Source organism: Myxocyprinus asiaticus, chromosome 8 (assembly GCF_019703515.2).
Source record: "Myxocyprinus asiaticus isolate MX2 ecotype Aquarium Trade chromosome 8, UBuf_Myxa_2, whole genome shotgun sequence".
Classification (NCBI taxonomy): domain Eukaryota; kingdom Metazoa; phylum Chordata; class Actinopteri; order Cypriniformes; family Catostomidae; genus Myxocyprinus; species Myxocyprinus asiaticus.
The window spans coordinates 49,393,356-49,409,121 of NC_059351.1; the positions used below are offsets into that span (position 1 = coordinate 49,393,356).

Genomic DNA, 15,766 nt, shown 5'->3' on the forward strand with positions numbered 1-15,766 from the left:
AGGACTCTTCCTAGAGCTGGCCATCTGGCCAAACTGGGGGAGAAGGGCCTTAGTCAGGGAGGTGACCAAGAACCCGATGGTCACTCTGACAGAGCTCCAGCGTTTCTCTGTGGAGAGAGGAGAACCTTCCAGAAGAACAACCATCTCTGCAGCACTCCACCAATCAGGCCTGTATGGTAGAGTGGCCAGACGGAAGTCACTCCTCAGTAAAAGGCACATGACAGCCCGCCTGGTGTTTGCCAAAAGGCACCTGAAAGACTCTCAGACCATGAGAAACAAAGATTGAACTCTTTGGCCTGAATGGCAAGTGTCATGTCTGGAGGAAACCAGGCACTGCTCATCACCTGGCCAATACCATCCCTACAGTGAAGCATGGTGGTGGCAGCATCATGCTGTGGGGATGTTTTTCAGTGGCAGGAACTGGGAGACTAGTCAGGATCGAGGGAAAGATGAATGCAGCAATGTACAGAGACATCCTTGATGAAAACCTGCTCCAGAGCACTCTGGACCTCAGACTGGGGTGAAGGTTCATCTTCCAACAGGACAACGACCCTAAGCACACAGCCAAGATAACAAAGGAGTGGCTCCGGGACAACTCTGTCAATGTCCTTGAGTGGCCCAGCCAGAGCCCAGACTTGAACCCGATTGAACATCTCTGGAGAGATCTGAAAATGGCTGTGCACCGACGCTCCCCATCCAACCTGATGGAGCTTGAGAGGTCCTGCAAAAAAGAATGGGAGAAACTGCCCAAAAATAGGTGTGCCAAGCTTGTAGCATCATACTCAAAAAGACTTGAGGTTGTAATTGGTGCCAAAGGTGCTTCAACAAAGTATTGAGCAAAGGCTGTGAATCCTTATGTACATGTGTGTGTTTTTTTTTTTTATTTATTTTTTTTTATATCACGTTGTCATTATGGGGTATTGTTTGTAGAATTTTGAGTAAAATAATGAATTTAATCCATTTTGGAATAAGGCTGTAACACAACAAAATGTGGAAAAAGTGAAGCGCGAATACTTTCCGGATGCACTGTATCAGTGTTAGAGGACATATATAATTTGTTTTTGCCCAAACCCTAAAAAGTGATGTGATTATTAAACAGAAAATGTGATCTGAAGAAAACCTATTTACAGAACAAAAACCGGGATGCACCAAATGGTGTCTTGTTGGTAGATTAAAACCATAGCTTCTAGACTGTCCACGTCTTCATATAAACCCACACAGGCCATATTAATCTATCAGGATTTGGAAAATGCTGTAAATCCTCCATTTAAATATAGTTTTATGGGTGTTTGGAAGCGAGCTGCCTTCAATCTGGGTTAAATCATGCTGACGGGGGACTAAATGGATTATGGCACACCGCAGTGGAACTATAAACTTAAAGAGACAATTATTGATTTTGATATTTTTTTAAAGAATGAAGAGGGCTGTCTCTAGATTGGTAATATTAAAGCAGCGGGAGAAAGGCTCTGTGTGGCCAGCTCAGGTGGTTAGCGCTTTAATACGACATGGCGTGGGGGGATCATCCAGGGGACAAGGGTCAAAGATTTCCATCCCAAAGGTCTCTAAGACCCTAACAAATTGATTGCTTACATATCAAAAACCTTCAGCTCAGAATGTGAACCTCAAATTAAGCCTTGGTGGTACTGAACTCTACCCATATGCCCTATTGCCCATATGCCATTTGAGAACCAAGTATGTTAAATACTGTAGAACAATTAAAGGGACAGTTCACACAAAAATTTTAATTCCTTTATTTACAATTGACTGAAAATGATTAGCTAATATAAATCTCATCTATATTTGATCAGGGAGAAGAAACACAAATTATAAGAATGTGATAAAAGGATAATTTATGTTAAAAAAAAAAAAAAAAGCAAAAAAAAAAAAAAAAGCTGCTCATTGATTTTAAATATATATTTGGACACTGGCAGATCAAAAACAATAATCGGGGAACCAGAAAAATCACTGGCATGTTGAACAAAATGAAATGCCTTTAAAATATTTACATTCTTAAATATAAATAATAGCAATTTACAGCAGAAGCAGAACAGTTTTAATCAGGAGGAGATATTTGCTTCAGAATAATGCATAGCCCTGTATTCATTCCTGTATAAAACCTCTAATGATTATTTTGAGAAAACATAAGAGTTTAAAATAAGACAGGGTTACACACCTCAGTTTACTATGGAAAGACATCTTAGAGAGAATTTCATGAATGCTTATTTGAATAACCACCAGTCATTAAAAAACATACAAGGAAAATGAATGTAGGTCTATAATCTAAATGAAAGAGGCAACATAACATAGTCCAATTTCAATTAAAATAATTTTTTTTAATGCAAAATATTCATTTTGAATATTATTCTCTGTGGCTTGTGTCTATTATATAATGGCGGCTGAATGAGAACATCCACGTTCTTACTCTTTTTGGCAGAAATAAATTGAGAAGAACAAATAGACAATGTATGTATTAGACATAAAAGGATGACCCCTTATATTTTTATTTGGTATAGCCTGTAAAAAAATGCCCTATAAATTATAAAATGCCCATGAAAATCAAATCCAGGGGGCAAACTTTACCCCTTAATGGAAAAGTTCATTTCTGACCCTGCTGTATGACAACAAATATGATGGCTGTGACGATACTGTTGTAAGTTTAGAGAAATATGTCAAATCTGTTGAGAAGAAATGTAACGTAAACATTTTGAAAAATTCTTCTGTTTAATTTCTCTGAGTGGCAATTTCGCAAATCCCTCTTCCTGTCATTAAAATTCCATTTCAATATCCTCTGGGCCATGGCCAATTCAATTCAATTTCTAAAATGAATTAAATTCCAAATTTTGCTCAGGAAGTCCCTCATAGAATGCTTTCATTTTATCCCTGAAATAACACATGATTTAATGAAGCCACCAGTCAACGAACCCTTGATACACTGAACCAGGTGTGTCAATTTAAGGATAGTATAATAACGATCAGTCTGGAGGTCCCATCCAAATTCTGGAGTAAGGAATCACTGCCTTATTGCATTATCACAACTCTTCAGTCCCAGCCAAAGTTCTGACTAGTCATCTGGTAGAACTTCATGTTAAAAGGTCTGTAGAAGTCCCTGAGTCTGTGCAGCACCTCCACTGGTATGTTTGGATGAGGTCTTCCTTTGGACTTCCCCAAGCATCGTGGTCTGCTGCTCCCTTCCGGCTTTTTGAGGCATGGGAAGCCTTTAGTCTGGTTAAAGTAAAAGTGCTTATTGGTCACCACCCGTTTGAGACCCAGAAAATCCTGCACCCTCCCCATTTCTCCAGCGGGGTCGGTTACAAGCTTCTCGCCGCTCACAAATAGAAGCTGTGAGAGCGGGAAATACCTGAGCCAATTCTCTAAGTGTTTGGAGTAAATCCCTATGCGAACAGCACTCCAGGAAGTGTCAATGAGACCAGTGGTGAAGTTTTTGAAGACTAGATTCTGGAAAGATGGCAGGCCAGGGTTTTTGGTCAAAGTTTGAGTGTAGTCCGACACGGCCCGGGTCACGGGGTCTCGGACGACAACGATGAGCTTTGTGCCACGGCTCATGGAGAAGACTCTGTGAGAGGCCTCACGGGTGATGAAGTAGCTGGGCGTCTTCTCCATGGTGATCTGGCCCTCTAAAGTACGAGGCATTAAACTCCTACAGAACGAGAAAGTGGACAATTAAAAACTTGAATAGTCATGATGGCAGTCAATAGTGTTATCAATTCCATTATCATAGTTTCATCATGCTGCATGAAAAGTTTGAGATTAAATGGAATGCATAAAGACAAAAAATGTTATTGACAAAACCTTTGTTCCAAAACCTAGTTAGCTGCCTAGCTGTTTAATCCCTACATAGGCAGATATCTTCTTAGGCAGTATCGTTAACTTCTAAGTGACTTATTTGAAATGCTCTACATAGGAAGCAACTCGAAAGCGAAACATACAGAAGACTACTCAATTCATTTCAATAGAGTCTGACGTTAGCATGTTGCTAACCTAACCACGTGATACTCTAATATGCATAAAAACAAATAGCCCACACAAAACTATTAATATCTTTCTGTTTTAAATGAATTCTAAGTATATTTATAATTGATACAGGGTATTCTGTAATGGCCTTATGAGCAAAGCATAAATGCGATGCTGCCGTACATTTTAGCCACAATGAGGTGTATCTTAGAAGTGCCTATGATGTCTCTAAAATTCTGGTAATGCAGGCACTTCACTTGGTTTTGGAACAGATCTGTATGGCTGCATGATTGTTGGCCAAATGAAATATTGAACTCAGCAATTACAAGTAATAATGCCACATACAAAATCAAAAACTTTATTACAAGTGACTCTAGGGACATGATAATTGCCACCACTTCAGCTCTGGCCAGGGGATGAAGCTTTGACATATGTTTTGCATTTCAGTTCATTATGATAGAAAATGTTCTTTTTTATTACCAGATATAAAATACGAATTTCACTGATGAAGTCAACGGTTATTTTATTCTACGTAATGCAAAGTGTGAAGTGTTGTTAAATAAACATTAAAGTAGACTTTATTAAAAATCAGCCTTGCAAAATAAATAGTAGTAAAAAGGGAGTTGGTGAGTTGCTATAAAAGAAAAAAACCCTCAAAACCATAACTCTTAGCTGTTATTTCCTGGTGGGCTTTCTCCCCAGAACGTCTTCCAAAATGCCTTGATCCTTCCAAGACTCTTTAATGCTGATCTGAGATCAGTTTTGTGAGAACCCCATTCAAAAGTTTAGCCTAGCTCCGGAAATGGAAGCTGATCTTAAATCAGCACAGAAGGATATAGTCTTTACCACAAAGCGGAACAAATGCAGTGTAGGCAGTGGAGTATCTGACTTACCTTGAAACAATTCTCTAATTAGTATAAAAATACATAGCATTTGCAAAAATTTGGGTATAGTCCATTTAATTCAATGTCTAATAGCTCCAGCATCAAATGGAAAAGTCTTAACTCCAAGTCTCATTATTTCCAGAGAGAACATGTGCTGCAGATTAACTCTTCATTGGTCTGGGTTGGGGTTTGGAAAGCGGTCGCTCTTTCTCCATCTCTCTTTTTCTGAGGCTGGCCATCATCGCATTGCCATGAGGCTAATACTGAGGTCTAATAAGAATCATATTGCTCCAAGAGAGCCCTTCTTCTCAGCTTCACCACAGAGACAAAAACAAGAGGAATCAGACTGATTGGCTGTTTAGTGGCAATGGATAGCTGACAGTGAAATGAAGGGTAACTTCAAGAGCAATAAACTGGATTTGCCATGTTATTGGACTTGCCATGCTTTTTAAAGAATAGTTCACACAGAAAAAAAAAAAAAAAAAAAACATTAAATCTGATGTGATGCCTCTAAAGCTGCCATATTTAATTTGAAAACTACAATGGAGGGCAAGATCAGTGAGTAAATATTTACATTTAGCTTGTCAGGCAAAGCTATTGTTTTGCTTAAAGAGATAGTTCATCAAAAATGAAAATTCTCTCTTCATTTACTCACCCTCATGCCATCGCAGATGTGCATGAAGATTTTTTAGAAGAATATCTCAGCTCTGTAGGTCCTCTCAATGCAAGTGAATGGGTACCAAAGCTACAAAAAGAACATAAAGTCAGCATAAAAGTAATCCATAAGACTCCAGTGGTTAAATCAATATTTTCAGAAGTGATATGATAGGTGTGGGTGAGAAACAGATCAATATTTAAGTCCTTTTTTTACTTTAAATTCTCCTCCCTACCCAGTAGGTGGTGATATGCACAAATCACCAAAAACAAAAGAAGAAAAATGTGAAAGTGAAAGTGGAGATTGATAATAAAAAAGGACTTATTGATGGGTTTCTCACTCACACCTATCATATCGTTCTGAAGATATAGATTGACCACTGGAGTCTTGTGAATTACTGTTACTGTAAAAAATTTGGTACCCATTCACTTGCATTGTATGGACCTACAGAGCTGAATATTCTTCTAAAAATCTTCATTTGTGTTCTGCTGAAGAAAGAAAGTCATACACCTTTGGGATGTGTATGAAATGATGAGAGATTTTTTTTTTTTTTAGGTGAACTGTTCCTTTAAGTTGTATGGACTACTCTATAGTGCTTTTTTATAGTGTTTTGTCCTTTTTGGAACTTGACAGATGCAACATAATCACACGGAAAGTGGGCATGTGGTTTCCGAGAATTCATTATGCAGACTCATCGACAAGCTTCCAATCAGACAATTAAGCATTGGCTCCAATATTTACCTACCCTTGTGGCGGAATCACATTGCGTCAGCAGCGTGGGAGACCCAGGTTCAGCTCCTGCGACAAAACCAGGAGGTAATCGCATTGGCATAATTTCTGATGAGTGTTATTCGGAGGTTGCATTTTTGTCCTCTACCGTTTCGTTTTTACTCCACTGATGGTTAAGGTTAGGTTTGGGATTTGGGTTGGGGCTACATCTTATAAAATATGCATTCCTCTTCGCTGTAGAACAGCTTGAAAAAAAAAATATTCTTTTGTCACCCCTCAGTGAACATTTCACCTGGAAAATGGACCTAAATGGACCCACTTACTGCTTTGGCCAATGGAGGTATTGTTTTGCATTTCTGTAAGCACAGACCCATTTCACCTAAAAAACGTCACTGGGTCATGGATTTGGAATGTCATTAGGAGAAAAAAAATAATGCCAGAATTTCCTACTTTGGGTTAACTCTGGCTTTGATGGACTTGAAGATACAGTAACATTGTGGAGAGTGGTACTTTGCAGCATTACTTTAATACTGTGCGTTTCGAGTGTATTTACACAATGCATGTTCCCCGGGCCTGCTTTTAGGGATGTGACCTTGAAGCAGTACATGGCAACCTCTTAATTTGGATTCACAATCTCTTGGTTAATGTCTATGGTGTCATTCCCTGTCCTGCATCTACAGTGCACTGTTTGGCTATGTACACATTGCTAAGTGCATGTTTAATTTGGGGTAATCAAGCTAATGGAAGCCATAACGCCACAAGCTGTGTGTGCAGACGTCATGTTTACGTTGGGGAGAGCACGCTTGTAATCAGCGAATAGTTTGGGCTCATCTTAATCCATGCCACTGGCCCACACACTAATTTAAAAAAGCATAGCAAGATAATCCCTTTTAATTCATTTCGCCTCGGTTTGCAAAACAGCTGAAAAACAATGTCTGACAACCTTTGATCTCTTACCAGTTGTGCACTTGTGGTTTTTGTTTGTTATCAGGTGACTGTTGTTGCAACCTGTGCTATTGCCAGTGAGATAAAGCGGCTTGCACCCATGCTGTTTGATTTGATCACACCTAGCGTAGCATTAGTGGTTAGCATCTGCAGCGGGAATGCTAGCCTGGAGCAGCACATGAGTTTATCAGCACTGAGCCTGGCAACAATTTTCTTCTGTTTACTAGTACAGAAAGAACAGCTGTGGGTGGCCTGGTGCAAAATTGGACATTTAAAAGGAACTGTCCTCTGCTAGCCTTGGCTTAGCAGTTAGCATGTTAGCTGGCACATTAAAGAAATAGTTTACTGACAAATTAAATGAATTGTCAGAAATGATTGCCAAATTAAGGAACAATACATTTCCATTAAGTTAAGGCCATTAAGTTCGTTAAACATTATGTCGTAAGACTAGCTTTGTGATCTTCCTTGTCTCGCGACATGGCAAGTAGCGTTAAGACTGCAGCTCTGATTTAAACGTAAAAATTATGTTAGAATGGAAAATTCATTTCTTTTCCATGATTGAGTTCAAACTGTCCATTTCAATTAATTACTTCATTAGCCTGATTGAAAGATTTGTTTGTGTTATCATTAAAAATGTGCAGTATTTACAGTATTTTTTACAATAATATGTATATACTATAATGATTTACAGTATGAAATATAATTATTTCCAGTAATGTTTTGTAAAAATTTAAAGTAAGGTATATAGGTAGATATTGCTGTTTATCACTATGAATCGTATGTTTAAACAACATAAAGAATATGGTCAGTAAAAATGATTAAATATTAATAGCCTTGATTATTTTAAATTATTATTATTATAATGTATTATTATTATTATTTTCAATTATTTCTAATATTAAACATTTTAAATCTGCTTGACAACAGTAGCTGTTTGGTTTAAATTATGGTTCCTCTGACTGAAAAACAAATTAATCTTTTACATAAACATCTATATAATATCTTCTAAAGGCTAAAAGAAATTATGAAATATCATCAAGACCTACTTGTCAAATCTGAGCACAGTATGAAACATTATTGAGATCTCTTCTGAAAAAGTCTCCATGTTCTCTCCAATGAATCTCATTGCTTTCTAGAAGTAATAACTGAGATATTTATAAGATCTCTCTTGTGATTTCTCTTTTCTACAGGCGATCTGCATGACTGATTCAATATGTATTTGTATTGTTGTAAAGACTCTAACTATCCATGGAAAATTATTATTGTAAGAATCTGGTTTCATACTGATTGTCACAGTTTAAAGAATATCCATAGGGCCTGAAAATCACATATAAACGCACTCTTCCTCTAAGCTCCTTGCATAATACACATCATAACAGAGTTGAATCTTCACTCCCTCATGTATATGAACCGCAGGATATAAGCTTTCTCCCATTATCAGAGGAAAACCTCTAGACAGAACACCCCCTCGTGTCTGGCAGCAGTGACCCGGGATGTTCCCATCCTGATCTATGCCACATCTGGCAGCAATGAGTCTCAGAGAGGAAGTTGCTTTCCATTACCAGCTCACTATGGGCCCGGAATGGGTAAGGATCATAAGCTATATGGGCAGATATGTCTCAGAAATCTTGAATCAAAGCTGCAGCTGCACTTGGGCTGCTGTGTTACTAAGAAGCACTCATTAATAAGCTATAATACATTTTTAAAAGAAAAGGGGATTTTCTCCCCTTTTCTCCCCAATTTGGCATGCCCAATTCCCAATGCGCTTTAAATCCTCATGGTGGCATAGTGACTCGCCTCAATCCGGGTGGCGGAGGACGAATCTCAGTTGCCTCCGCGTCTGAGACCGTCAATCCGTGCATCTTATCATGTGGCTTGTTGAGCGCGTTACTGCGGAGACCTAGCGTGTGTGGAGGCTTCACGCTATTCTCCGTGGCATCCACGCGCCCCACCGAGAGTGAGAAACACATTATAGCGACCACGAGGAGGTTAATGTGACTCTACGCACCCTAGCAACCAGGCCCCCCACCCCCTCCTTTATCAGTATCTTAAGTTCTTTATCAATATCTTTGTGTCTTGTGTTTGTTGTTCTAAATAAAGATATCCAAATTGTCCTTAAAGATAAATTCAGTTAAGAAGCAATATCTATAAAATAATTGGTTTCAGAGTATGTAGCTTGAATATCTTATTTTTAACTCCTTATTTTTATGTATTTATTTATTTATTTTGGGCGTGAGGTTTTTCTAGTGGTATGTCACTACTAGGTGATTTGAAAAATTGGTCAATTTTATTACACTTTGAAAATGGCATATAAATATAGCAAAAACTGTTTAAAATCAAGTAAAGCCAAAAGCCAATAGGATAAGGAAAAATGAAATTTTGTACAGCTACACAAAAATTGAAAGCTTATTAAAAGTTGAAAGATAAATACACTAGTTTTAACACAATCTTCAAAAATGTCTAAATCTTCAAAAATTGCTTAGTATTCAATATTTCTAAAAACATTTTTTAAAGATAAATACACTAGTTTCAATGCAATCTTTACTAAAATATCTTAATATTCAATATTTATAAAAAGTTGAAAGTTTCAATGCAAACACTAAAATTGCTTAATGTTCAATGCTCATAAAAAGTTGAAAGACAAAGACACTAGTTTTTGATGCAAACTTTATTAAAACGGCATAATATTCATGATTATACACTCAAAAAATATTATAATTAATAATTAATATTATTAAGATTTATGCATATCAATTTCATAACAAAATTTCATCAAGCTGAATTGTTTAATGTTTAACAAAATTAAATGAATAAAACTTAAAATATTTAGTTTTTTGGTTAATTTATATTTGTATTAACGATTACCCAGTTCTATTTAATGGAATATTGTTATGATATTGAAATATGTCAATCTTACAATTATCCGTTTGAGTGTAAAAAGTTAAACTTTTAGGTATATTTATCATTTCAGTGGGTATGTACTTATGCTAGTTTTGCTAGTTAAGAACTTTTGCTTACACCATTGGTAGATTTTTGTTTGCTTGAATTTATATATATATATATTGTTATGATTATTTTTGCTGTAAGTTTTATTTCTTCAAGGGGGGCATTTTTTGCAATGCAGAAATAATGTCGCTCTCTCTCAAACACTCACACAAACTGCTGTGAACTGCTGAAATACTGCTGCTTGACTATTTTCATTTTTGTTTTAAACCCATAAGACATATACAAAAACCACTAGACATTATACAAATGAGCTCAGCAGGGTAAAACAATATTCTGAGTTCCTTCACTCTCAAGACTCTGTTTGAAATCCACCAAACGTCCTTAAAAACAGGTTGTATCTAAACACAGCACTTAAGAGGACAGCAGGGCATTCTCATTCAGAACGCAGCGAGGACACAGGCTTGTCATTACACAGGCAAATGGAAGCTTCCAGAAACTGTGGGAAGCAATTAAATGTCAGCTGGAAACAAGTGAGCAACATAAAACTGCTCAAACATGCAAAGAGACAAAGCAGGAGAAAAACACGCCCTTAGGAAAGAAAAATCACAAATGATATCTCTTAGAATGCGAAAATGAGAAAAACATCCCTGTAATCTCACATGTGTCTCCTGTTTCAGAAGATATGTCAACTATGTCTCAAACTGTGTTTAGATTTGCCAGGATAGTCTCTAATCTAAAGTCAATGGTTTCTATATGAACTCAAACATTTCTCATCATATTCTCCAAAGTCCAAAGTATCTGCTTTGCTGTCCACATTTAATAACTACTGTATGTCAACAGTTGTCTCATGTGTGTCTATTCTTATTTCCAAATGAATATTTGGGGAAACATTAGAAACATTTGAAAGTTAACATTTCATGAGCCAAAACCTAGATTAAGTCACTTGAGCTCTAAAATGAGCGATAAAATGTTCTTCTGGGACGCCAGTAGAGACACCTATATACAGTCTATATCCATAGGCCTTTGAGGTAGTGGGAAAGTTACAGTCAAGGCCAAAAGCAAGAAAGCTTTGGCTTGTCCCAAGTTGTCCTCCAACCCACAAACTGCACAGATACTTTCTTAACAACTTGTTTTTGATGCACGGCTTCTCAGCCAAAATGCCTAGTCTTCTACTTCTGAAAAATACTTCAGATGTATCAAAAGACAAGCCCAGACCATTCTCATATTTTGAGCCACTTAAATTTACTCAGATAAATGTCAAAAACAGTACAAAAAACAATGTGCTACATTTTGTGGTGTATTTTATGGTCATGTTTTTTGGGCTGCAGCATATTCAGAAAGCTTCATTTGTGTCCCACGGCAAACAAAATATAAATTAACTGATTAAGTAATGATTCAATATTTTTTTTCTTTTATAATTTTAGAATTCAGTATTGGGTGATGTAATCCTTTTAAAGGAGCTGAATAATGCATCAGAAATCACACATACCAAACTGAAACATTATGATGTTAAATTATGTAAATGCGTAAACTGCGTTAAATAAATGTGATGCACTGAACATTTAATTAATCTTACTGCTTATAAACTCAATAAAATCAACCGATTAATTGCATTAATTCAATATTCATAGATTCTGTAAGGATTTGTAAACATACGTCTCTAAAATTTTTCACACGTAAAAGGATTTATCTTTTAGATGCTGTAAATATGTCAACATTGTTTTGGTGTCAATGCAAACATAAGCAAATTTAATTTTAGGTGTGCTAGAACCACACTTTACATAAGAATACACATACTCATGAAATTATATACCATCACATCAAATTTTTACTTAAATCTTGTTGATAAAAAAAAAGTCCACAGACAAGTTATGCGCCAGGTGTTTGTGTGTGGGTGCCTACATGTGTGGCGAGGCAGGAAAGCAAGAGGTCAAAAGAGAAACTGGAATTAAAATGCTCACATCTACGAAAGAAGGAGGGAGGTCCAGCATTAACAGGAAACAGACTAGTAGCAAATCAAGAAGGGCAGTTTGTGTGTGTGTGTGCAAGAGAGAGAAACTAATTACCCTTCTGCCCTCACTATCATGTGGGAAAATCAGTGCTGTTGCTCTCAGTGTGTGTTTGCGTGGGTTTATTTCTGAACCGGCAGTAGGATGACCACACCCAAAGATTAAAAGACAATAGTCGTAAAAGACAACTACCCTCAAATTTAAATGCTTCCAACTCCCTTTTTTTAAATCTCATCTAAAACAGCCATCACTATGACCTTATCAGCTGGTTAACATCTGCAGTGAGCAGCCAATTACGTAATTGAGTTTGTGTGGTCCATATCTTGAAGATAATCGCACAACCTTACGCAATGTTTTTAAACTATTTTTAGGTGGAAGATCATCACCCATGTCATGTTTGCATGCTTGTGTTTCTTCAAGTCGAAGAGACAACAGAGGTTCTCATTGGATGAGCCTAATCACCAACATCAGAGGCGGCACTAGGGAGGGGCTAGTGTGTGCTTCATCCTCCCCAAGAAAGTCCATAGCACCCCTGTAGCACCCCCAGCAAATGTTTCTAACAGCCAGCAGATTATCCTTAGTATGAAGACTGTATGAAGAAACATTTTCCCTGACAATATTTTAGCAACCAGAGCCCTTCTACCAAGGTGAGCCTGCAAAGTTAGCAAAAAAGCATAACGCAGCAGTCCAGTAGACATTCGTATGACGGTTCACTGGCGAGGAGACAAGAGACAAGCATAATAAACTGCTTTTGTGAGGAAACAGTGCATAACTTAATGAATTGGCCACCTGTTCACTAATCTTCAACGTGCTTTACACTCAACAATCCTATTGGAGTAAACAATGTGCAGAGTTTACTACGATAAAAATGGCTGTTTTTTAGAGAAGTCACAGACGATTTTGCGCCATGTAGGTGTCAGTTTACGGCTCTCCCAGTTCATACGGTGAAGCCGATATTTTGAATCAAAACCCAAGGGCATAGCAGCCACGGGGGACGTGAGGGACACATCCCCCACACTCTTTAAAAACGTGATTTGGTCCCCCGCACTTTTTCAAGCTAAACACCTATCGAGTCCAAATGGTGGATTTGTATACAGTATTTGTTGTGTTTTGTTACTTTGGGCTGATTGAGCAACCATCCAGCCAATCGCAGATGAGTTTAATGAACCAAAACAACCCTTACGTAATAGGCCATCAGTCAGACAGTCTAATCAACCATTCATTTCTACAAAGTTGCTTTCAGTAATGCTCATTTAACCATGTTTTTATCAGCACTGATGTTGATCTAAATTAATAATATAGAGATGAGGAACACAAATGAGAGTTATTTATCTGCATTTCATTCTTGATTGGCAGCATTACGTGAAATGCACTGCAGAAAAACAAAGGACAATCCTTTTTTTAAGCACACATTGTAAGTGGAGTTTATATCAGCGCATGAGTCTTCATTAAGTTATGCTTTTTACATTATGTTTGTGAGGTAATATTTTGATCAGTTGTTTTTGCCAATTTAAGCAGATTACTAGATGTGTGTTAAGTATGTAAATCTATTTTTAATATCAGCTCCTGTTTTTTACCTCAGTGTTGGTGTGTAGTCGACAAACTGTAGGAAAAAAGATCGATCTGCTGTGTTCTTAGAACACTTCGGCATTTTACTGAAGTCAATAGATAAGCAGACATGCTTTTTTTTATATACATGAAAACATATGGATGTTATTGAAATAATTATTGTTGTCTTTTGATAAGAGTCATGCTCATCAGCTCACAAACTGTAGGGAAATTATAGATTTGCTTTGTTCTTATAATGCTTAAAACCTCTACTAAAGTCTCTTTGTAGGTCTGTAGACATACACATTTTAAAGGATTATAATTTTGTTTTGATCATTGATTCAGTGACTAACTAATTTCACACAAGACACTAAATTGTTTTGCTACACAAGGTATATACTTAAAGTAAAGGTAAAAATGCTGCTCCTAAAGTCACCAGAATTAAATTCTTTAGTGCTGTTTTTGCGAAAAGTTTCTCCCAGGGGAGCATGTCCCCAGACCCCCAATAAGGGTACACTATTATGTACTGTAAAAAGCTGAAAACACTCCTGAAAGTGTGTTACCTGTTTTATTGAGGCTGCAGCGCAGAGATTTCACTTCTGTTGTTATCACGTACAAACTGATATTAATAAAATGGCTTGGCCATGCCAGGTTTTGCACATATTTAGCGATCAAAGCTCAGCTCGCCCTGTCAATGATTTAGTACTTCTTCAGCACCAGCAATCAAAATTCGCTGGCGCCGCCCCTGACCATCATCCTCATCATTCTCTTCAAGTCCTGGCCGGATGTCCTTCCTTTCCTTACAGCCCTTTAGTCTGTTTATGAAGCTCCTAATTATCATTGTTTTCAGATCAGCATGTTTGATACTGTGTTAACGATCAGTCACAGGAAATAACAAGGAGGAAGATCTCCGCTGCAAAAAGACACAGGATAGACCTTAGTCAGAGTAGATGCCATATTCAAATTTTTGCAACTGAAAACAAAGCTATATTCTGAATGTTCATAGTTGCATCCAATTATCACAACCAATGTTTTCTGGATTTATCATCTACTGGAATTTTTATGTAAGACACTATTTTATTTTAACAGTCCAACCTATTCTACGTCTATCCCTCACAGCCTCATTTTAAATTGTGCAGAAAAAAAAGGTCTGCAACAGAATAAAACACTAAAGAAAAATAATTATTTTTTATGACATGGCTGTGTAAGGTATAGACATACAGTACAGTGTATTGTTCTATCTAAATGTGCAAAGTCACATATAATTATCACAACCCATGGTTTCTGGATTTTTTTTAATCAACTGGAATTTCAATGTTTAGTCTGCTAAACGATGACACAATGTTATTTAACGCTACAACAACCCAATAAATGTACTGTAGGTCTATCCCTCATAGCCAAATTTTCAATTGCAAATTTCTTTTTTGTCTACTCTGACTAAGGTCTATAACGAAAGACAAAATAAACAGAAATTTTGGAAACATGCACGAAAGCAATCTTCTTTTTCTTTCGGCTGCTCCCGTTAGGGGTTGCCACAGCAGACCATCCGTGTTCCGCATATTTGACTTGGCACAGGTTTTACACCGGATGCCCTTCCTGACACAACCCCCAGTGGCTGGGGGACACTCACTCACACCTACGGGGCAATTTAGAGTCTCCAATTCACTTAACCTGCATGTTTTTGGACTTGTGGGGGAAACTAGAGCACCCAGAGGAAACTCACATGAACACAGGGAGAACATACAAACTCCACACAGAATGGCCCAGTTGGGCCAGGACTCAAACCTTCTCACTGTGAGGTGACAGTGCTAACCACTGAGCCACCCAAACATGCATGAAAGCAATAATAAAGTTTTTTCATTTCACATAATCATACTTTCATATTTAAGGGGCGTTCACAAATACAGTGACTTCAGTAACAAAGAAACTGGAGGTCTTGAGATATGAATGACTGGGATTGTTTGCCATTGTGAAAACGTTTAACAGTTTAACTAAATGTGAATGGAAAGTGGACATAATTCTAAATATGAGCTTATGACAAATTCCCAAATGTTCCTAAGAACGACTGATTTAATGCT

The 15,766-nt window shown here is 37.3% G+C and overlaps 1 protein-coding gene across 1 annotated transcript in view; it reads right to left on the bottom strand.

Moving 5' to 3' along the window:
• Positions 1-1,754: 1,754 nt before the first annotated feature.
• Positions 1,755-15,766, bottom strand: part of LOC127445032 (heparan sulfate glucosamine 3-O-sulfotransferase 6-like) — a 30,385-nt gene continuing 16,373 nt past the window's right edge. The window contains exon 2 of the mRNA XM_051704764.1: positions 1,755-3,658. Coding sequence (XP_051560724.1) covers positions 3,040-3,658 — 619 coding nt within the window. The 3' untranslated portion in view covers positions 1,755-3,039. The remainder of the gene's footprint in view (positions 3,659-15,766) is intronic.